The following is a 23591-nucleotide window of genomic DNA, read 5'->3' on the forward strand; positions in this document are numbered from 1 at the left end:
TCTAAGGGGATAGGAAAGTTAAAACACTTTGGATGCACAAGCAAAACAGAACACTAGCATAGTAGATGCCCAGAAAGAGCCAGTGAACTGACCCACTGCAGCAGCAAAGAAGAAGTGTGAGATGTCTGATTACAATGTGGACTAGGTGCTGGAAGCAGTGATTGCAGGAGATGTGGGAAGGAAACTTAGTGCCGTAACATCAATCATCTGGAAAATAGAGGCTGATCGCTTTGGAAAGAAGGATCTGAAGGTTAAACCAAACAACTTAAGGAGATCTGCGGAGGCTAATAAAGCTTTCCATGAAGCACGGAAAGACCATACAAGGTGTACAATCATTATGAAAGGCTCAGGAGATGACTCTGGAGGTTACTGAATGGGGCATGGAAGAAGAAGTTCCTAGCTGACGATTGCTTGCTAAGGGGTGTTTCATCCCTAAGGAGGAGAATTCCACAGATATCAATCAATTTCGTACCATATCACTCCTCAATGTGGAGGGCTTTCCTGTTAGACAATGAGTATATGAACACATCCTTTCAAAAAGGGGGGTCCTGGGGTTCCTGGTTGTCTTGAGCATAGAACATAAAAATTATTAAAGATGCAATAAGAAACCATAGCAACCCGATAGTTCTGTGGCTTGATCTGACCAGCGTCTATAAAACAAAACTTCACAAGTTAGTGGAACTAACACTGAAGCCCCAGAGCACTTCCAGAAGCTCCTGCAGAGCCAAATCAGTAAGGTTAACGTGTTTCACCTGCGGGAAATTTACCACTGACTGGCAGAGGCTAGAGGTGAGCATTGTTACCGGGTGTACAATCTCGGTCATTCTGTTCTCAGCAGCAATGAACCTCCATGTTATGGCAGCCGAGAAGTTACATTGGGGTGCAGTACTGGCAGATGGCACCCAACAGGTTTTCATGGACTTGACCATTACGGTAAGATCAGTACCCAAAGGGAAATGGACATTTGGAGGACTTGGTTGAACTTGCCAACTGACAAGGATAGAGTTCACACCTACAAAGTCCAGAAGTTTGGTGTTGAGGAGGGTGTCGTCCAGGAACAGTTTCACTTTGAGATCAAAGAGGACACCATTCCAACGGTCTGAGAACGGGTCGCAAGTGGTTGGCTGGCCAGGAGGTGTAGGCGGAGGAGCTCCTGCATCATGCTGACATAGTCGGGACAGCGGCCCAGGGAAGGCAAGGGCTAGGTTGCACGACCAGGGCAAGCTGGAAATGGGGAAATCCGAGGGACCGGCTTGGCATGGTGCAGAGGGAGGTTTGCAAGGCAGAAGAGGAAAGTCAACATTTTAAGTCTGCATGTTAAGTCGGCATGAATAAGCAGGGCAGCTGGATGAGGTGGGAGAGTGTGTGGGAGAGGGTTCTGACCTGGCAGGACATCTGGAACATGGAAGAGCATTAGATTAAGTTTCTGTTGTTTTCCATATTCAGTGTCCTATCTACTCCATCAAACCTCCATACATGGGGTTTATCAGAGAGTCACAGCTGCATGCTCTGCGAAAGGCCAGCTAATCATGAGCACGTCCTCTCCTCATGCAGGTCAAGTTTGGTGAATGTGAAATTTCGGTGGCGACATGACCAAATTTTAACTCAGCTGGCTGCTGGGGTGAAGCAGGCAAGAAAGAAGCCAAAACAATGTTTTAAGAGGCCTTGTTTCATTCAGATTTCCTTAGGTCTGGGGAGAGCATGGCAACAGAGATGATGAATAAAGGAGTCCTGGCCACGGCAAACAACTGGGAGATGCGGGCAGACCTTAAGAAGCAACTCAAATTCTCAGAGGAAATAATCTGTTAGTATTTTGCTTGTGTTGTGTTTTGGCCTCAAGAGGTCCTCATGGTGTTCTCATGCCTAGCTTACTTACGTAATTAGTGTTATTATGTTCACATGCGTCTTGTTCAGCTGTGTGTATTAAGTGACTATGTGGTCGTCTCAATCAGCTCCCTAGTTCAGTAGTCAGGGCACTGATCAGGGAGTCGGCCACATTCATTTACACGATATACTGATTCACGACCTAGGAAGCTAGGGAGCTGATTGAGAAGTAGGGTCTCTCTCCTAGTTTCTTTGCTTGGTGTTTAGTTGTTCTGAAGCCAGTTGCCTAAGTAAGTGTTCTCTAACTCTGAGACATTTTTATTTCTCTTGCCTTTGGATTATACCTTTCTTTGCTTTATTTTTTGTGGACTTTCTCCTCTGGAGGTTTTTGCTTGAAGTTTTTTTGAATTTTTGAATATTTTGTGGAATGCCCTTTTTGGACTGGTTTTGTTACTTGATAATTACTTTTTGATGTTTTTGCTCCAGCTGTGGATTTTTTGTTGCTTGAACTTTTATTGAAATAATTCTGCATCTCAACTTCTCTTAAGTGCATCTTTCTATTGGGTTCACCACCCTCCAGTGGCTCAAGGATTGAGAGTCTGACTCTCACACCAGAGACCCTAGTTCAAGTACCATCTCAGACCTGATATTCTGCTCTGGTCGAATGGTATAGAGCAGATGGTACTTACTAAGCTAACAGTACCCTGGGAAGAGAGGATGGAAGAGGCACATGAGTGTAAACCTGTGAAATATCAGGCTTTGATTGAGTGCCAACGGAAAGGATGGAGGGGTTGGCTGCATGGGTTTTGCAGGGCAGTCACTTTAGAGGACCTACCTAGGATGGAAGGCCAGGCTAGGAAGCGGCTGGTAGCAAACATCACCAAACAGACAGAGTTTGCACCCTAGTGGATATGGATAAAATGGAACGAGCAGTGGCAGACCTAACATGGTGAAGGGCTAAGAACATTTTGAGTTTGAAGGTGGAGAGAGGGGCCCAAAGTGTCAGGGGCTTAAACTGATGAAACATCAAGGAAGGGAGGGTGCCAATTTGATTACCCAGAGACGCTCTAAACTCAACCAAGATGGAGAAAGGTGTCTTGAGAAAGGAAGAGGGAATAGCCATGTCCCTGTTTCTCAGATGGTGCAGGGTGAGTACCTGTAAATCATATTTTGCATATTTCACTATGGAACAACACTGGGATTGCTATCTGTTCAAGTTAAGGGGTCTTCTTCATGAGGCTTATATCAAGATAAACCCATGCTAATAAATGAAACAGATATCAGGCTTCTCAGAACTGGCAACCTCCAGATTGTATATATATAAACTTGACCTTTATGTGGCTTAGCTCTGCAACTGTCTTCACGTGATGTGTATTTGATCAGACCTCATACCATGATGTTTATAGACTGTAAAATGTATAATTACAATTAAACTGGATTTTATAGAGACATTCAACTGTGATTAAGGGATCATGATTATTCTGGAATTCATTCTATTTGAAAACTGTCCATGCCAGTTATTTATGGGTAGTGTTTGCTGCTAAAATGCAAGGATAGATGTGTCAGTCATCTTTTACAAACCTGCTCAGCACCGTGTTGTAGGATCTGCTGTCCATTTTGCTGGCCAGAAATAAGGCATGACCCCAAAGTCCACTCTGCATGGCTGACTCCAGTGCCTCCTGCAGTGAGGCGAGCATTGGGGAGAAAAGATCAGATATTTGAGATCTGAAAACATATTTACAAATGTCAAGGCGCGTGCACACACACACACACACACACACACACACACACACACACACACACACAAAGGGAGTTTAGGGTCAATAAGATTTTTTTTTTTTTCTGAAAGAAATTAATACTTATATTTATCAAGGATGTATTAAATTGATCAAACAATCACAATAACACAGTCACAATAAAGGCACTTATAATGTTACAAAACATTTCTATTTAAAATTAATGCTGTACTTTTTAACTTTTTATTAACAATGAATCCTGAAAAAAATGCATCATGGTTCCCACAAAAATAGTATGCATAACAACTGTTTTCGACCTTAAATAATAATAATAATAATAAAGATGTTTCTTGAATACCAAATCAGTATATTAAAATGATTTCTGAAGGATCATGTGACACTGAAGACTTACTCTAAAAAAATAGCTGTAAAAAGCTAAACAAATTAAACAGTAAAATACAGTTTTCTATTGATACAGTAATATAATGTAAAAACAATGCATTTTGGGTAATTTTATTTGTTGTTTGACAAAGTAACCTATAGGCTACTCTCTTGAAAATGACAAATATTATCCAGAATGCATTGTTTTACTGTATATTACTGTTTCAATGAAAAATGTCTCAGTTACGACTGTAACATTAGTTCCCTGAAGAAGGATGAGATGCTGCGTCGAGAATGACGCTGGGAACGCACATGTGAAATCAGTCCAATGGTGTGACGAGACATCAGAAGCGGGTGACGTCACAACCAGGAAACTATAAATCACGCTCAAACAGTGAAACGCTAGCTTCAAAAAGTCTGAAGTAGTCACTGACAGGCATGCCGGAAGTATGGCAGGGCGACGCAGCGTCTCGTTCCCTCTTCAGAAAACTAAGGTTACGGTTGTAACCGAGACATTCCCTTTCAAGGGAACTCACGCTGCGTCGAGAATGACGCTGTGGGAACGTTAATACCCACGCAGCCATAGTGACCAATGTCTGTCTAGTGTGACTCGTACAGCACTAGGACGAAAGTACCCGGGCCCCAGGAGTGGAGCTCAGGTCCAGGTCATAGAACCTCATGAATGTGTGCAGTGAGGACCAGCCTGCCGCATCACAAACACCTTGTAAAGATACTCCGGAGAGAAGAGCTTTAGAGGCAGCCATACTTCTAGTAGAGTGGGCTCAAAATGACATAGGGGAAGGATGTCCGTCCGATTTAAGCAAGTGATATAGCCTCAACTATCCACTTACTCATCCTTTGCTTAGATGCTGGGGACCCCTTGGTAGGAGATCCAAAACAAATGAACAACTGTTTTGTCTTACGCCACAGGACAGCTCTGTGGACATAAGCATCCAACGCCCGAACTGGACACAGCAGATTATTTCATTTCTGGTCTGAATTCCCGAAGGGAGGAGGACAAAAGGCTTGCAGTACAATAGATCTAGCCACATTAGTGGGGACCTTAAGGATGTATCCTGGTCTGGGATAAAGAAAGGCTTTCACCATACCAGGCGCAAATTCCAAGCATGAAGGGGCAACCGACAAAGCTTGCAGATCTCCTATCCTTTTAAGAGAAGTGATAGCCAGGAGGAACAACATCTTCAGAGTCAGAAACTTGACTGCATCCTCCTCAATAGGCTCAAATGGAGCTAGGGAAAGGCCTTGGAGTACCACGACCAAATCCCATGCCGGTACCCTAGTGCGTACTGCAGGCCTCAGCCTCAAGGTGCCACAGAGGAAACGTGTTACCAAAGGGTCTCTTCCCTTAAGACATACCACCTAAAGGAATGTGGTAAGCAGCTATGGCCGCCACATAAACCTTCAGGGTGGATGTGGATAGCCCTGCAGTGAATCGCTCCTGCAGAAACTCCAGCACTGTACCAACAGGGCAGTTAACTGCGTCCAGCTGACGACCACTGCACCAAGAAGTGAAGACTCTCCACTTCAGGGCATATAATTTCCTCGTGGAGGGAGCTCTGGAGTGAAGGATGGTCCCAACAACCTCAGTTGAGAGACCAGAGTCTATAAGCTGTGCCCCCTCAGAGGCCAAGCCCACAGGTTCCATAGCTCTGGGCGGGGGTGAAATATCGAGCCCCCTGCCTGGGACAGAAGATCCCTCCTGATCAGAATCTTCCAAGGAGAGTCGTCTAGGAGAGATACTAGATCCGCAAACCACACTCTGCCCGGCCATCGCGGGGCAACCAAGGTGAGCCGGACCTGGTCCTGGCGAACTCTCTCCAGAACTCCCGGGAGCAGAGCAATCGGGGGAAATGCGTACAGACAAAGCCTCGGCCACGTCTGCACCATAGCATCCAGTCCGAGAGGAGCTGGATGCGTGAGGGAAAACCAGAGTGGACAGTGAGACGTCTCTAGAGATGCAAACAGATCCACTTGTGCCCAGCCGAACACCCTCCATATCTGCTCCTCCACCTAAGGGTGGAGCCTCCATTCCCTGGGCCTCAGTCCCTGCCTCGACAGGACGTCTGCTCATAGGTTCTGGGCCCAGAGGATATAAGCTGCCCTGAGTGAAAGCAGCTTCCCCTGGGACCACAGGAGGATTTGGTGCGGCAGTTTGCAGAGTGGATGTGAGCGCAACCCCCCTGGTGATTTATGTAGACGACCACCGATGTGTTGTCTGACCGGACAAGAACATGATGGCCCCTGAGGTCTTAGAGGAAATTTTTGAGAGCAAGAAAGACAGCCAGCATTTCCAGGCGATTGATATGCCAGGAAAGGTGGTGTCCCCTCCACAGACCCTGAGTTGAGAGACCATCTAAGATTCCCCCCCAACCCGTGAGGGAAGCATCCGCCATTAGCATCTTGCGACGACAAGGAGCTCCCAGCACGGGCCCTTGGGAAACTGTTTCACAGTGAGTGACTGGCCCAGTTTTATTCGGTTTACGGTAGAAAGTGAGACGCGCCTGCATCGCAACAGTCACATACCATGCCCAGAAAAGTGGTCCTCTGAGCTGGAGAAAGCACACTCTTCTTGGCGTTTAATCTTAACCCCAACTTTCTCATGTGGGCGAGAATGACATCTCGATGCCGAACCACTAACTGACACAACTGAGCTAAAATCAACCAATCGTTGATGTAGTTCAGAATGCAGATGCCCTGTAGACACACTGATGCCACCTGATGTCACCAGATGGAGTTTGGGTTCCTTGCCGCTGTCGCCTTTGGCTTGCTTAGTTGGGGACACTTGACATTTGACTTGACATTTGATATTCAACAGTGCTTTGATCTGCCTGCATTGACACTATTCTTTTAAGAGCTGCTGTGCAGCCAAATAATATACCAGTTATCAATGTAAAGCTGCTTTGACACAATCTACATTGTAAAAAGCGCTATATAAATAAAGGTGACTTGACTTGACACAGCGGTGCCAATGCTGCATCCACGCATTTGGTGAAAGTGCGGGGTGATAATGCTAGGCCGAATGGAAGGACCCGATATTGGTATGCTTCGCCCCCAAAAGCAAACCTCAGGAACTTCCTGTGTTGTGGAAGGATGGGTATATGGAAGTATGCGTCCTTGAGATCTATCGCGACAAACCAGTCCTCTGACCTGATCTGTGACACGATTTGTCTCAAGGATAACATTTTGAATTTGAGCTTCATAACTGACTGGTTCAGATGACGCAATTTCAATTTTCAATTTCAATTTCAATTTATTTATAAAGCACAATTAAACACAACTACCGTTGACCAATGTGCTGTACAAAGTAAAAACCATAACAAAATGAAAACAACAACAAAGTCACAAATAAAAACTACAAGACATCAAACCAGGACAACTGCATCAACAGTCATATGTTATAAGACAGATCAAATAATAAAGTTTTTAACCTAGATTTAAAAATGGACAGAGTAGGAGCAGTTCTAATTTCCGTAGGCAGACTGTTCCAGAGTCTGCAAGCAGCTATAGAAAATGCTCGATCTCCCCTAGTCTTGAGCCTAGATCTAGGAGCCACTAAGAGCTTCAAATTAGCAGACCTAAGAGCTCTTGCAGGTTGATGGACTGTCAGCAGATCAGAAAGGTAAGACAGTGCTAACCCATTTAACGACTTAAAAACTAATAAAAAAAACTTTAAAATGTATCCTATAATGCACATGTAGCCAATGAAGTGACTGAAGGACAGGAATTATATGTTTCCGTTTATGAACTCCTGTCAGAGCTCTGGTAGCAGCATTGGGGATTGACTAATCCCCAAATAAAGAGAATTGCAATAATCAAGCCTTGTGGTGATAAAACCATGTATTACTCTTTCAAAATTTGTGAATGAAAGGAATGACTTCATTTTTACCAGGGTTCGCAACTGGTAAAAGCTTGACTTCACAACTTGGTTAACCTGTCTATCAAGCTTTAGGGCACTATCCAACACCACGCCCAGGTTGTGGCTTAATATAAGGTGCCAGAACACCAAGATTTACATTTGCTGTACCATATACGTCAGAAGGGGTAAACACCATAACCTCAATTTTACCCTTATTCAAACTTAGAAAATTCAGAGACATCCATGCTTTAACATCCAAAAGGCAAGCGGCCACCTGTTCTAGACCATTCTTATGTTTAAGAGGAAAATATATGTGTGTCGTCTGCATAACAATGATAATTTAAGCCATACTTTTCAAAGATAGTACCAATAGGGAGAATGTATAAAGAAAATAACATAGGAGCTAGTGTGTAGCCTTGAGGAATCCCACAGGTCAACGGTACAGAAGAAGATCGAAAGTTACCAATATTAACAGAAAAACTCCTGTTTGTCAGATAAGACTGAAACCAATGTAAGGCTGAACCTCTGATGCCCACTATCTGTTCTAAACGGGACAGCAGAACATTATGGTCTACCATGTCAAATGCAGCACTTAAATCTAAGAGTACCAATGCTACCGAATCTCCAGAGTCAGTGGCTAAAAGATGTTTCAGTGGAGTGATATTTTCTGAAGTCTGATTGAAATATTTCCAAAATTTTGTAATCGGCCAAGAAACTTTGGAGCTGACACAAAACTACTTTATCTAAGATTTTTGTTAAGAATGGAAGATTAGAAATGGGTCTGAAATTTGATAGATCAGAGGAATCTAAGTTAGGCCTCTTAAGTCTGGGTTGAACAGAGGCATGTTTCAGATACTCAGGAACGACTCCTAACTCAAGGCATTTGTTTATAAAGTTTAAGATCGTCGGACCCATTGCATTAAACACTTTTTTAAATAACCATGCAGGGATTATGTCTAAAGGTGAACCTGTTGGTTTGAGCTGCTTCACAATGTCATTTAGAAAAGGCATCGAGATAGTTGTAAACTGACTAAGCACACCCCTGTATTTTAACTGACCTGCAGGATCACCAACAGCCGATTTGATGTTATGTCTAATTCCAGATATATTATCTATAAAAAACTGGCAGAACCGCTCACACATAGCCACTGACTCGAGTAGATACACACAGGGTTTAGTACAGCATTAATAATATTGAAAAGAATTCTTGGATTATTGTGATTCTTGTCTATAAGAGTAGAAAAATAATCTGATTTGGCCACTCTCACCACATTCTGATACTTAAAAAGGGAATCCTTAAGCATCTCATAAGAGATCTGTAGTTTGTCCTTTTTCCATTTCCTCTCAGCCCTCCTACAGGCCTGTCTCAGTGTCCGAGTGGTATTATTCACCCATGGCTCGGGAGTTGACTATTGATGTTTAGTCCTCGATGGAGCGACATCATCTAAAATTGTACTGCAAACACAATTAAGACGCAAATCCAAAATGGGACGCAACCCCCCATCCATCTTTGGAACGATAAAATAACGGCTGTAGAAACCGGTTTCTCTGTCGGGAGGAAGACCATGTTCTATGGCTTCCTTCTCCAACAAAGTTTTTACCTCCTGTTCCATGACCAGAGCCTGCTCAGGGCCCACCACTGTGGGTAGGACCCCCATAAACCTGGGCGGGCGAGACCCGAACAAAATGGCATAACCCTTTTCGATTGTACGCAGGACCCAATGAGAAATATTTGGCAGTAGCTTCCACGCTGTCAGATATTCTACTAAGGGAACCAGTCTCTAGAGACTGGCCTCTGGTGTTTTTCGAACAATCAATTCGGTGCTCTGAAGCGGCGAACCGGCAGGGAACAACCGAACTGATCGCTCTGAGACCCTCCTCAGAGGAAGCAAGCATCCTAGCGTCACTACGTTTCCGGGCAGACACTGGTATATTTGCTCGCTGGGGACTGCTGCGCCCTGAAGCACACAAAGTGGCTTCAGGGCCATAGCATGGCCAATAGATCTGTCCGTCTCCTTGGTGGCACGGAGAGACAGGTCTGTGGCCCGACGCAACTCGTTCACTGCGTCTGGGCCAATGCCCCCACCCTCATCCAGGACTCCTAACAATTCCGCCTGGTAGGCTTGCAGCATAGTCTGTAGACATGCTGCAGCCTGACCAGATGCTTGGTAAGCCTTTTCCACTAAAGCCGATGTCGTTCTTACTGGCTTGATCGGCAGTGTCGGGGCATTTAGGGTTAATGCCAACTGAGGAGAGAGATAGCTGGCTAGCGTCTCTTCTACCTTCGGCATTGCCTCTTCGATTGTGCTCTTTAAGCCCCACTATCGAGGAATAATGCGTGGTTTGAGCACTATGCACACGATAGGAGGGTGGTTTCTTCCACGATCTCCACACCAAGGTGTGCCCCGGAAGGCCCCGACGTGGAGGTTGTGTTCGCAAGGGCAGGAAGCGTTCGTCTAACTTGCTTTTGGGATGAACATCCTGCCTCTCTTCTGGCCATTCAAGATTTAATCTGGCAACAGCGCAAGTGACAACCTCCACCAGCTCCTCATATGTGGGAGAGTGGGATGGCAAGTCCTCACTTTCTCCCATATCGATGCTCTCGACATCCAACTCCTCAGAGCTGGATACGTGGAGCACCGGCGCCTAGCAGGTGAGGGCAGAGGTAAGGCTGGGCCTCAGCAGCAGCAGGACCCGTACCAAGGGGAACGCGAGCCTGAGTGCCCTCTTCAAAGAGCGCCAGGCGGGAGCGGAGTGTCCGTAAAGGAAGCAACTCACATTGCTCACAGCCAGCACCCTCGATTGCTGACCATGCATGCTTCACTCCAAAACAAACTACACATAGACTGTGTGTATCCCCACCCGTGATGTAACGTGGGCAGGGAGGAACACACAATCTAAACTGCTGTTTGTCTGCCATATGTATATAATGCTTGTGCAACAAGACAATACAATACCAAATAAGACAAACGAGTCACATAGAGCGCTACTGATGCATGATGCATGATGTTCTCACAGCGTCATTCTCGACGCAGCGCGAGTTCCCTTGAAAGGGAAGAGTATTTTACTGTGTCTTTTTACATTTCATTTTTTTACATCTATTTTTTAGAGTGCTTGAGCAACATCTGCTGAAAAATCAAATAAATACAGCCTTGGCAAGCATAAGAGAATTCTATCAAAAACATACTTACTGACCGCAAAACTTTTGAATGGTTGTGTACACATTTACAATGTATAGACTTTTTCTTATAGGAAAATGGATTAAAATATATATTGATTATTTATCTTAACAGTGGCATGGAAATATTTTGTCCAATAACATTTATAATGTGGATATTGGCTTTAAAAAAATATGAAGAGGTCATTCATTATGTCCCACCCTAATGTCCATTTCAGTAGAAAATGTCAACAAAGAAAAAAAATGCATTGGTCAAAATACCATTTCACAGGGTCATTAACAGAAAAATAGAATAAGAAAAACATTGTTCAATAAAACGAACCTTCTTCCTGCCAGATAGCAATAGTTTTGTGTATTTCTGAAGGTTTTGCTCTGTGGCCTCTTTGTCAGTTGGGGGGTATCCAGTCAGAAGGTCAGCAATATTGAGGGTCTCATTTCCTGATGTGGGTGTTTCATTAAGATCAATGAGGCTTTCTCCATCTCCAAGCTCACCAGAGACCCCACATGTACCCATGGAGTCCCTCATCACCAGTTCTGCAACATCTGAACCCATAATTCTCTACATAACACCAATACATACTCATATTAACAGTGTAAAATGGGGAGTCAGACCTCACAAACAAAGCTGAAAAGAATGGGCTTCAGAATTATTCTAGTGTCTTAGTAATAGTAACATTAATATACTGTAATGAGTAATGGGACTTACTCCATTCTGTCTGCACAGCAGTATTAGGAGATGCCACAAGAGGGCAGCAGAAGTGGCATCTTCTAATTTCTCATCCTTCAGACATTCTTCTGACATTTGCAGGGCAAAGTTAATGGCATCAACCTTATGCAAATCCTCCCTTCACAAAAGAAGAAAAGCAGCAATCTGTTTAACCCTTATTAGCTATTCATTTGGGATGTACACTCAGGATGTTGGCGATTTCAAAACAGTGCTTCATGAAGCTTGGAAGCTTTACAAATCTTTTGTTTCGAATCAGTGGTTCGGAGCGTGAAAGTCACGTGATTTCAGTAAATGAGGCTTTGTTACGTCATAAGTGTTTCGAAATATCAATGGTTCACCACTGGGGGGCATGACTTCGGCAGTTTGATACACGCTCCGATCCACTGATTCGAAACAAAAGATTCGTAAAGCTTCGAAGCTTCGTGAAGCAGTGTTTTAAAATCGGCAATCACTAGAAATTGTTGAATAAAGTCGTTATTTTGTTTTTTTGGCACACAAAGTGTATTCTCGTCGCTTCATAACATTAAGCACTTTAGTCACATGAACTGTTTTAAATATGTCTTTAGTAGCTTTCTGGGCATCTGAAAGTGTTAATTATCTTGCTGACAATGGAGGCCTCACTGAGACATCGGATTTTATCAAAAATATCTTAATTTGTGTCCTGAAGATGAACGAAGGTCTTACGGGTGTGGAACGACATGAGGGTGAGTAATTAATGACAAAATTTTCATTTTTGTGTGAACTAACCCTTTAGTAAATTATGCTGTTTAATGATGGTTCCTGGCAGAATCTTTTGAGGAAAAAAGATTTATACTTACAAGTTATAAGTTTTCAGATTTTGCACTTATACAAAGTTTTGGCATTTATACAATGTTTTCAGACTGGATTAACATCTTGCAACTTTAAAGTCCCACTGTAGAGAATAATTTTATCCCTTAAAACTTATCTTTGATCACCAAAATCACATATTTAAACATTTTTTCCTGAGAAAAATATTTCTTCATGCCTTAAAATAGCTTAAATGTAACTCTACACTCTTGCCTCATTTAATATACATGAATCAGTGAATACGCAAATTAGCCCCGCCTCCACTCACTCACGCCAGCTCAGAGATCTACTCAGTCAACTTACTGAGGTAAACGCTGCACAATAGTATCACTCTTTACAACATCGGACACATAACAGTAATTACCTTGATTAGCCTTTTGCTTAACTACGTTATCAAACAACTAATAATGTGTTGCTAATGTTACACAAACCATGTTCCCATTCACCATGTCAGAGTCAGACAGCTGCCTTCTAACAATTAGTATCCAGACCGTCAGTGGAGAAAGGCATATAGTTCATCATAACATCGTAATATACATCATACTCCAGCCATTTTGCTAAATCTACCCGATTTTTTATATCAACAGAAAAATATACCAGGATAACCTGGCTTCTCTCGAGACTCCCCTGCAAGTTCGATGTTAATGATATGCTGAAGCCCGCCAGCATGTTGACGTGATTGGTTACAAGGTAGTTTGTGACGTCACAGACACCAGCGATTTCAAACCGGGGGTTTTAAGTCTTTTTTCACTGCAGTTTTAAGGAAAAAATACTCAGCAATGGTGTTGACATTTGAATTTGCACGTGGTTTATCTTAAAGCATATTAAAAAAAAACACAGACATATAAACAACATTAAAAACTTGATTTTCACCACAGGAGGTCTTTAAGTATTACTGTGAGAGGGATATTTTGAAAATTACCTAGCCAATGGTCCAGGAAAGTCTCTCATATTCTGCTGTTCTTGTGTGTCACAGAGAATTACCTGAAATCATTAAAAAACATATTTAATCCACAATAATTTTTCAAATAATAACTTAAAAGATGTTTCTACTGTGTCTTTCTAACCTCCAAGCTGTGGAGTTCCACTTGAGCAGGCTCACCCTCAGAGGCAAGGACTGGACTGACCCTTACCAGCTGACCTGCAGGGCCAAAACTCACTGCCACATGAGGGATGCAGAACTTTAGTGGGACTACCTCTATGGGTACAGCATCTAAATCAAATGACCAAATAAATTATTCTGAGTTCAGTCAGTGACCAATCAGATTCAAGGATTAGAAACTAACTGCTGTATAAAGGAAACTTAACCACACATTTGCAGTGCAACACAAAGCATTAAAGAAAGACTGGACAGATCTTGTGTCTAAACTATGGTTCTGACAAACCTGTGTGAGATATGAGCTCTGGTTCACTTTGTTCCGCTCCATTAATGTACTGGCTGAGCTCATAGCTGCTTGAGGACAGGCCTGATGCTTTAGAATTGGCAAGAGCTCCACTATCATACGCCTAAAGAAGAAAAAAACAAAACAGCCTGAGAGCCATCATACATTACCGTTTAAAAGTTTAAGGGGCAGTAACCTTAAATGTTGTCTTATTTACAACATGACAATGTGTAGCCGCAGCGCTGGACTACTGCATCTTGAGGCAGCAGCAGAAACGTAGGAGACTGACTGTATGCATGGCTTTATTCTGTGTTGTCGTCTCCGCCGGTTTCAAAATATTTGTCTGTTTTATTGTCATTTTCTGCTTGTGTGGCACTTTGCAACAACACAACCCTGTTTCTGCAGTGACTTACAGCATGTTTCCAATAACAACGTCTGACGTTTACGTTTTACATGGGTGAGAAAGTTACATAAAACACACAAAATCTGATCAGAGTGGTCAGACTGAAACGGAGTTCCAGAAATGCGATTTGAAAAGGATTTCAAACCACATATGAATGTAGCTCGAAACAGATTGGTAAAAAATGCATATCATGTGATTTTTTTTGCCGTTCACACTTGCTAAATCTGATCAGATTTCAGTCGGGTATGCACAAAGATAGGATTTGGACTGACAGTCTGAATGAGGCTTAAGTTGTCTCTTTAAGGGTACTGCCCCAGTGACAACCTGTTGTACCCCTAAAAAGGTAAAAAAAAAAAAAAAAAAAAATCTCAGTTCTTTTAAAAGTACAGAACTGGCGCTCTAGTGGTTACTAAACAAAACTGCATGCATCTTGTTGAAGAACATCATAGCCGGAGCTACTTCTCTCCATTTATGTACATGACAAGTCACGCAGGTACTGGGCTACTCCGCAGCAATTGTCGTCCCCCCGGTCTACAATATAAACACTTATTCCTAATCACCATAGTGATTCAGGATAAGACAAAACACAGTTTGGAAGATGGATTCATGATGTGCTCGCTCATTATATAAATTTTGTAAATTTTGAAAAAAAAAAAAAAAAGTTTACCTTTAACGATTGTGAAAGAATGTTTATAAAAAAAAAAAAACTATATCTATTTAAAAATATATTCAAATGTTTTTTTTTTTTTTTTAATGCTATATTTTCAGCAGTCATTACTTCAGACTTCAGTGTCACATGATCCTTCTGAAATCATTCTAATATGATAATTTGGTGCTTAGGAAACATTTCTTATTATCAGTGTTGAAAACAGTTGTTCTGCTTAATATTTTTGTGGCAACCATGATACATTTTTCATGATTTTAACATGATTTTATTTATTTATGTATTTTTTGATGAATAGAAAATAAATAAATATATATATATATAAATCTCTTTTATTAATTTTATGTCCTTGCAGAATAAAAAATATTTGTTTCTTTTAAAAAAATTGTACTGACCCCAGACTTTTGAACGGTAATGTATATATTAAAGCTGTCTTATGTGTATAAAGATTTTATACTGAAGTCTTATGAAAAGTAATTTCTGGAAACAAACCTCTCCAGTTCCATCTCCATTTTCCATACTTTCTCTGTGCTGTCTCTCTGAGACACCATATTGAGTGTCTGTTCTAAGGCTATAGCTGTTAAATAAAATGTACAAAATCACTTAATTGTTCTGAAAACATGTCTTAGGCATGACAAAGAAGTAGTACATGACTATAAGCCATCAACAGACCCCTGGTGATCTATGTATGAAGCTCTTGCAGACTGTTGCTGCAGTCCTCTGCCCTCTGTTCTCCAATCATCTGTTTGGCTCCAGCCACCACCATCTAAAAAACAGCAATGTGTAAACATGAGATTGAATTTTGCTGAGAATTAAAAACTGAGGGCCTCTGATTGAATATTATGTACCTGGGGAGCTGTACTGTGGTCTGTGATAACCATGATAATCATAATACCCGTAGTCTTCTCTGTAGGGCCAGTAGCTGGGAGTGGTGTAGTCATATTCCTGCCTGAACAGATATTAGCAGTTACACCTGGGATTTTAGACTGTGCTCATTCACGGACAAATAATAACAAGGTGCTGGGTTTTTCAATATATTACTGTTAAATACCATTCAAAAGATTCCAGTCAGTAATATTTTTTATAACATTCACAAATACAGTAAAAATAAAATAGTATTGTGAAATATTATTACAATAGATGCTATTTACACTAAGTGAAAATAGCACATTTTCTTAGTGATACATGCTATTTACACTAAGTGCAAATAGCAGCATTTTCTTAGTGATATGCTATTTACACCATGTAAAAATATCAGGTTTTTTTGCAATAAGAGTAAATAGTAATTAGATGCTATCTATACTTTATATTGGCAGATACTATTTGCACCTCAGGATTTTTGTACATTAACAGGATGCAATAAAAACCCTCCCTACACCTTGCCCCAACTCTACCCAATAAACACTTTTAATATTATTAAACACTTGTTCACAGTTTGTTTCCACTTTTAGAACATTATTTTCATTTTTATTGAAAATAAATGCGAACTTGGCAAAAGGCGAATTCAAACCCGTGTCGATCGCATTGAAAGCCATGTTTGCGAGTCTTACTCACTACTGCTGCGTTAAATGTTCTTCCGCATTTCTCACTTGTGCTTGGGAGTTGTCATTTTTCTCTGTGCTTATATATTAATATTCATTATTCTGTATAATGAGTGTGTTGTAGGTCTGTGTTTTATTGGTTGTTCTCCCCCTCCCCCCCACTCCCACTTTTACACGCCATTTTTCTCCTTGACCACAAACCTTTGAATGGTAATGTATATTCAAAATAAGAGGTACTGAAAAGATTTCTTATTCAGTATTTTTGTCTTGATTTCAGGTAAAAAAAATATCTCTAAGTTAACTTTTTTAAAATAAGTTAAATGTACTGAAGAAATGTAACTGAGAAGCAAAATTACATAAATTATTATTAATTATTTAGTGTTTATTTCATATGCCAATAAGTGCAACTTCATATCACACAATGTTGCTTTTCTCATATACTCACAATCTCACAGTTAACTTAGTCTTATTTTTCGAATCCGTAAAATGAGCTTAAAATCTAACAAAGTGCATTAAGGTTTATGCCAATAAAATGATTAGCCTAACTGGGTAAATAAAATAATTCAGATATATTCTCTAAAAACAAGTCTTGCTTCTCAAGTACATTTAATTTTGTTTTATAGACATTCAGATATGTTTACTGGGGGGAAAAATATATATATATTTAGAAAAACAATTTGTTGCATGATTGATAATCTTTCTATTACCTGGAGTGAGGTCTGAAGTGCAATGGTTGGTTTGATGCATAACTGCTGCTATATCCAGTATACTCTGTATACTCTGGTTTAGGAGGAGGACTGGCCATGTAGCTTCCATACCGAGGATCCACATGGGGCCACTGTCTTTCTCTCCCTCTTGGGTCTGTATGTGGGTAGTAATACGGCGATTGGTGGGAGGATCTGTATTGGTCGTCTCTGTCACTAGACTGGTACTGATGGCCTGGCATATGCCAGCCTTGCCCTCTGGACTCCATCACAAGAAACAGTGTAGGATAAACCTAAAAAAAAAAGACAAAAAGTCACAGTACAAAGACAAAAGTCAGTTATTAGTGAGAACTGAGGAGGATTTTGTCTGCTGTATGCACATTGCAAATGCTATCAATGAGCATAGATACAGAGGCTGTTTATCAGGAAGGGAGCAGCAAATCAAAAACATTATGTATATTACATTTTGTATTTTACAAGGGCATATGAAAAACTGGTCCCACTAATAAGGTGTCTTTAACTACTATGCAACGGCAAAAAATTTGTTTGTTTGGTACAATGTACTTATTGAGTTCATGTTGTATTGCAAAACACTTTTGCTGCTATTAAGATGGAATACGGGTAGAGTTAAGAACAGGTTTAGTGGTTAGTTTTAAGTCAGGGTTAAGGTGTAAGGGAAAGGTCAACACAACAGTGTAATTATAGATGTAAGTACAGAAATTAATTATGGGTGTAATTACATGCAGGTATTTTTGAAATATAAGTACTATATAAAAACATGTATGTGCACAACAAGTGCATTGTATCAAATGAGTAATTTAAATGTTAGTAAATAGCAATTAAAGACAATATAAAGTGGGTCCAAAAACTGTAACTATGCATATATAAAGGAACGTACTGTTTGTTTAATGTTTTATCTTTAATATATAATAATGTAACATAATTCACAATAGTATTACATAAGCATTTCTCTTAAAAATCAAATTTTAAATAACTCACAGATTTCTATTTGAGATGTTTCCAAATAGACATTCGCAGTTCACTGTGTACTGTGTCCTGTCACAGTTTCAAAGTGCACATGCCACATCATTTCAAAGCATAACACAAAGCTGACTCATGGACCTGCCTTACCCTATCTCAAAGTATATCTTCTCTGCCCTTTAACCCCTAAAAGGGAAATCAAGGGAGTCAAAATACACCTTATATCTGATGCATGTCTTTGTGGCTATTCTGAACAGCTGTTGTCAGCCAACAGCTGGATATCGGCTTTTTATTATTTTATTACCCTAAAAACGTCACTTAAGACATTTGTGTAAAAAGCACTAATATGCGCTTAAACAAAAAAAAAAAATGTTTTTATATAAATACAGATAAAATAACAGTAAATTTGAAATAAATCAAAGCTGGACTTACAGTGTGTTTGCATAGGTTTGACAGGCGCCTGAGATTTCTGTACTCACTCCCATAATTGGAATATTTGAAGTTGCCACGTCGTGCGGAACCATCGCGCACAGACGCTGGAGCTGTTCGGACACATTTCGGAGAAACACAGTATTACTCAAGGGAGGAGATCGCTGCCATGTTGTGAAGGGAATTGCGCAAAATTTCACAACAGTTATGCATTCAGATCAATAAAGAAAAGTGATTGTGAAATTTTTCAAGCGGTTCTTACAAGTGATTTAGAAACTTGATTTAAATAAATAAGTTATGTTTGTACTGAAATTAAGTAATGTAGCCTACTGATCAAGCTTTGGTCATTAATCATTTTAACAAATTTAACTGCATTTGTTATGGTTCTCGTGAAGAATTCAAGTACTAAGTGAAGTACCACAGATTTTCTTCACCGCAAAAAAAAAAAAAAAAAAAAATGTAGATATGTGTTAAATAGTAAAATAATACAATGCCTTAACTAATTAAAGCCAGAAATGTATGGGCATGGCTACATAGCATGTTTCTTTCTTAGCAGGGAAGTTTTATGCAGACTACTAAACTAGCAAAATGATGTCCAAAAATGTCCATATTATTATTTTAGCTTATTTAACCCTTATTCGTCTCATTTATATAATATAATTTCAATAAGCAAGAACGTTTCACTAATTGAAGTTAAACAATAAATTCGAAGACTTCACTACTTCACCACCAGATGTCACTTTAATCACATTGATCCCTCAAATTCCGTCGTTTTAGAAATATTATGTTGGCCTGAAGCAACATTATTTGTTTTGTTTTGTTAGTATATTCTTGAGTGACTGACTACAAATCATGGTGCATGCATATAAAATATTTAGAAAATATATTCATCTATTTTAAATGTAACTGTATTTAACTACTTAATTTGACTATTTGTAAAATGAGTTGTCGCTCTCCGTGTTCATGTGTGCGCGTCCATGTGAGCTGACCAATCAGGGAAGATATGTAAATGAGACCGGAGCGAGTACTCCACTGTCTCATGATACGAGCGTCATTTTATCACTCCACTTTGCACGAGCTGCATATTCCTGTCTGGATCGCACAGGATTACATGCTAAAAGAGAGCACATACTTTAAAGATACCCGGTTCTAATGTGCAATATGACTTTTGAAGAACCGTGTGGAGACAACGCAACGGAAAGGTATGTTTTCATATAAAACTCAAAATTGTTGCATATTTGTCCGAACATCACGCGCATGTTGTCCGTTTGTGCCGTTGAAAAATCACGAGGGTCTCAAATCATTTCGCGAAATGTTTAATGCAGTTTTCCTCTTGGTGATCTGCTTGTGCTCGTTTTTTAACGAACGTTTCTTTCATTGCACATTTGTGTCTTGTTACTTTCTTTGCAACTCCTGCAGAAGTTTGATCAAACAACAATTGTGTGACATGATCAGATTTCCTCTATTCCCTACATTTAGCCATTTATGTAATTTGTATTGCTCGTTTTGTATGAGGGATTGCCTTTAAGTTAAAGCTAATGTGTTTTTTAATCGTCTTTTAGAATGGACACGGTTGAAAAGGCACTGGAAGAGGTTCTGACTGCAGCATTACCTCAGGGATGCATCACTGTGGGAGTTTATGAGGCAGCCAAGTCACTTAATGTGTAAGTGGTCATTGGAAGATCTTTTCCAAACCATACCTGGGTCATTTCACATTTTCAAAATCTGTGCTTCACTACTGACAATAGACAATGGCCCTTTTTTGTCCACGAAATTTTGCTAATGTGATGGCACCTTATAGTTTCATTGGATACTTTTCTGCTTTTGCACATTTTTAAATGTACTTTTATTGACATTTTCGCAGGGACCCAGACAACGTGGTCTTATGTCTGTTGGCCACCGATGAGGAGGATGTGAAAGATGTCGCGCTCCAGATTCATTTCACCTTGATTCAAGCATTCTGTTGTGAGAATGACATCAATATCTTGCGAGTGAACAACATGAGACGTCTGGCAGAGATCCTGGAGGGCGTGAAACCGGGAGGAGAGTCCATGGACCTACATTGTGTATTAGTCACCGTAAGTGTCCTTTCATTCTCCTTGTATCAGTTTATTGCTCACACGCGAGGTAGCCTCGAGCTTTAACGCACAATTCGATCACAGCTGCAGAATTGTTCATTCATATTCATATTAACTGCCAGGAAGGTTTAGTTAAACGCTTTGAGGGCGGCACGCCTGAAGTAGTTTAAAGTTCAGTGATCCATCAGAGTGTCTGTGATGTGGAATTCCAGCCAGTCTGGAGCTGCAGTAAACTGGCAGCTCTTCAGAGCGATCTAATAGCAGTGCTGAACTTCTGTGGCTGCCTTTAGTATTCACAGAACTTCCTGTGCAACAGTGGTGCATTTCTGCAAACACCGTTTCCTGGAAGAAAAGCTCTGTGAAGTGACCATCTTTAACAAATTAGAGAGAGGCCCTTTGAAAACAAGTGCTTGTCCGTTAACAGCAGCTGTTAAAACCACTTACTGCCAGACTCTTGCTTTGGACCTTCTGAATTGATCTAGAATACATGCAATATACAAGTGCACTTCACATTTACAACATTACTCTTTTCTCTCACAGAATCCAGAGTCATCCACGTGGAAGGATCCAGCCCTCAGCAAACTAAATAGATTCTGCAGAGACAGCCGGGGTTTGGACCAGTGGGTGCCGGTGATCAATCTGCCCGAACGATGAACAAAAGTGGACAAACTATGTAACGGCTTTCACGGGCTACTGCACTAGATTTGTGTTCTACTCTGGATGAAGCTTAATGCCAGTGAGAAGGAGACATGAGGGGGATTAACGAAATGCAATGGATTAAATGTATTCCAGCAAACCCAGTGATCAGAAGTGTGGATTTTATTTGTCCTGCTGGACAGTCGATTCATGGTTTCACCCCAGAGCAGGAAGAATGACTCAGCACTATGTTCGCAGTGCTGCCAGGGAACGACAAGTCCCGCCGTTTGCCGGGAAACGAGACTGTACAGGAAACTGAATCACACATGCTGGATTAGAGTACTAAGAGTGAGCTGAGAGACTGGAGTGAGTCCAACTGGAATCTACTCAATGAAATGTGATCTGATGGACTGTTAAATGTTGGGCATGACCCTTTTGCAGACACACTGCAATTTAAAGACATAATTTATGATATTAATGCTGTCCTGTATTATAATTATTTAAAAGGGAATATACAACTGTCTTTATTGATTTTAGATGGAAATGAGTTACTTGTTTTAATTTTAACTATTCTGGAATATGTTCTCTGTATTTTAAACTGTTAATTTATTCATTGTATTTATATTGTTGCTTTCATCCTCAGAAATTGTTAAAAAAATAAAATTTCTGACCCACATATATGTATTTGGCAGTGTTTCTATGGTCTGTGAGTTCATGCATATGTTTTAGTGTCTGAAAATATAGTGCATTAAACTATAGTAGTCAACATTTAAAGTGGATCAAAACCTTTCATCAAAGTTGTCCTAAAACCTTCTTCTTAGGACAACTTTGAACTTTTTTGATCCACTTCAAATGTTGACTATTGTAGTTATGCACAAAATATTAGTACCTTATCAGTTATCGGCCGATATTAGATATTTATCTGCATCAAATTAATCTGGATATTTAATTGTGCATGCTCAATTCCACTATTTTACAGGTAGATTAGTTTTGAGATCACATAACACACACTCGACACCAATCTTTAATCATTTAACAAAACCGTAAAGTAATCTTTAGCAAATCTTAAAATGAAAATTCCTTTTCCATACTGTATATTAAAATGTTCAGATGCATAAACCGCTTTTATAGCATTTGAAAGGACTGGTTTTAAGTTGTTAATGTTTTATTTCTTTCAGGAAAAAAAGGTAGAATTTGCAATTTGAATAGTTTATTATATATATATATATATATATATATATATATAATAATTATATATTGGCCATAAAACTAAAATAATATTATTGGCTTATCAGAATCAGTCAGAATTTCAGTACAAATGGGTCACAAGATCTTTCCATAAACTAGTGCACGAAATAGTGGTTTTGGATTTTTTAATTAAAAATATATAAACATTTAATATAGAATATAAAACTGTCTTTATTGAAGTTTAAAAATAAGTTACTTCGTTACTTCAGGAAGAAACTGTAGAATTTGAATATATTTAAGGCCATTTTTTTTTTTTTATCATCATTGGTCATAAAAATAAAATTTGGCTTCGGAATCAGGCTGAATTTTAATAAAAATGCATTCCTACAGTACTTTAAACAGGGTCAATGAACATGTAAAAAAGGATATTTATTTGCACTAAACTTTATATAATCTGATAATATAAATGCACCATGTGGTAAATGTTTCACAAAGCAGGTACATTTTGATGTTGTAGAGGGCAGTTTTGAAGTGTCATTGGGCTTTGTTTTGTCAACAGCATTTTGAAAACCGTCTAACAGCTTTCCTCTCTTGTTTTCCTAAAAAAAGCTTTTTCCACAAGTAGACGGGACAGAGAATTCCATTACGTTCACTACGGCAGCTGGGAGACGCATGACGTCGGGTCATCGTGGCCTTGTGTCTTTACACAAAACAGAAGATAATCCGGGCCCTGACCATGCCAGAAATAGAAACAGCGCTGTGAGAGTGAATCATACCTGAAAGCATCAGCATACAGGCGGGGTGGGGAACATGCAAAACGATGGCTGAGTTCAAAATGTGCACAAAGAAAACAAAAAAAGATAGAATGAGGCAAGGCTATTCAAGGCTGCAGCAACTAAAAATAGCCCCCTGTTCCCTTTGCTGAGTTCACTGCAAGAGTGAGACAGGACAAAGAGAGAGAAGACTGGAAAGACCCTACTATACACTGAATACCACTGTAACTGTTGTTTCATTTCCAGTTAAAGCTTTGCTGC

At 40.2% G+C, this 23591-nt stretch overlaps 2 protein-coding genes across 7 annotated transcripts in view; one reads left to right on the forward strand and one right to left on the reverse strand.

Moving 5' to 3' along the window:
- sec16b (SEC16 homolog B, endoplasmic reticulum export factor) overlaps nucleotides 1-18800 on the reverse strand; it is a 37889-nt gene extending 19089 nt beyond the window's left edge. For 2 of the 5 annotated variants that reach the window (XM_051898323.1, XM_051898320.1), the window contains exons 1-12: nucleotides 18659-18716; nucleotides 18245-18412; nucleotides 17249-17538; nucleotides 15849-15949; nucleotides 15673-15766; nucleotides 15493-15577; nucleotides 13937-14057; nucleotides 13619-13764; nucleotides 13474-13535; nucleotides 11703-11841; nucleotides 11319-11555; nucleotides 3406-3503 (exon numbers count right to left, since the gene is read on the reverse strand). In XM_051898323.1, the coding sequence (XP_051754283.1) occupies nucleotides 3406-3503; nucleotides 11319-11555; nucleotides 11703-11841; nucleotides 13474-13535; nucleotides 13619-13764; nucleotides 13937-14057; nucleotides 15493-15577; nucleotides 15673-15766; nucleotides 15849-15949; nucleotides 17249-17514 (1349 nt within the window). In that variant the 5' untranslated portion in view covers nucleotides 17515-17538; nucleotides 18245-18412; nucleotides 18659-18716. Of the gene's footprint in view, nucleotides 1-3405; nucleotides 3504-11318; nucleotides 11556-11702; nucleotides 11842-13473; nucleotides 13536-13618; nucleotides 13765-13936; nucleotides 14058-15492; nucleotides 15578-15672; nucleotides 15767-15848; nucleotides 15950-17248; nucleotides 17539-18244; nucleotides 18413-18658 lie in introns of all 5 variants that reach the window. The other 3 variants (XM_051898321.1, XM_051898325.1, XM_051898322.1) reach the window with 3 other exon arrangements.
- An 882-nt stretch (nucleotides 18801-19682) lies between these two features.
- On the forward strand, nucleotides 19683-22045 carry gadd45ab (growth arrest and DNA-damage-inducible, alpha, b). 2 transcript variants are annotated; one of them, XM_051898328.1, is made up of 4 exons: nucleotides 19683-19857; nucleotides 20218-20319; nucleotides 20520-20733; nucleotides 21274-22045. In XM_051898328.1, the coding sequence occupies exons 1-4, from the start codon at nucleotides 19808-19810 to the stop codon at nucleotides 21385-21387; spliced, it is 480 nt and encodes a 159-aa protein (XP_051754288.1). In that variant the 5' UTR covers nucleotides 19683-19807; the 3' UTR covers nucleotides 21388-22045. The 2 variants fall into 2 exon arrangements, with proteins under 2 accessions (XP_051754288.1, XP_051754289.1); XM_051898329.1 differs by lacking the exon at nucleotides 20218-20319 and having other exon boundaries at nucleotides 19712-19857.
- The last annotated feature ends 1546 nt before the right edge of the window (nucleotides 22046-23591 follow it).

Source organism: Ctenopharyngodon idella, chromosome 6 (genome assembly GCF_019924925.1).
Source record: "Ctenopharyngodon idella isolate HZGC_01 chromosome 6, HZGC01, whole genome shotgun sequence".
Taxonomy (NCBI): domain Eukaryota; kingdom Metazoa; phylum Chordata; class Actinopteri; order Cypriniformes; family Xenocyprididae; genus Ctenopharyngodon; species Ctenopharyngodon idella.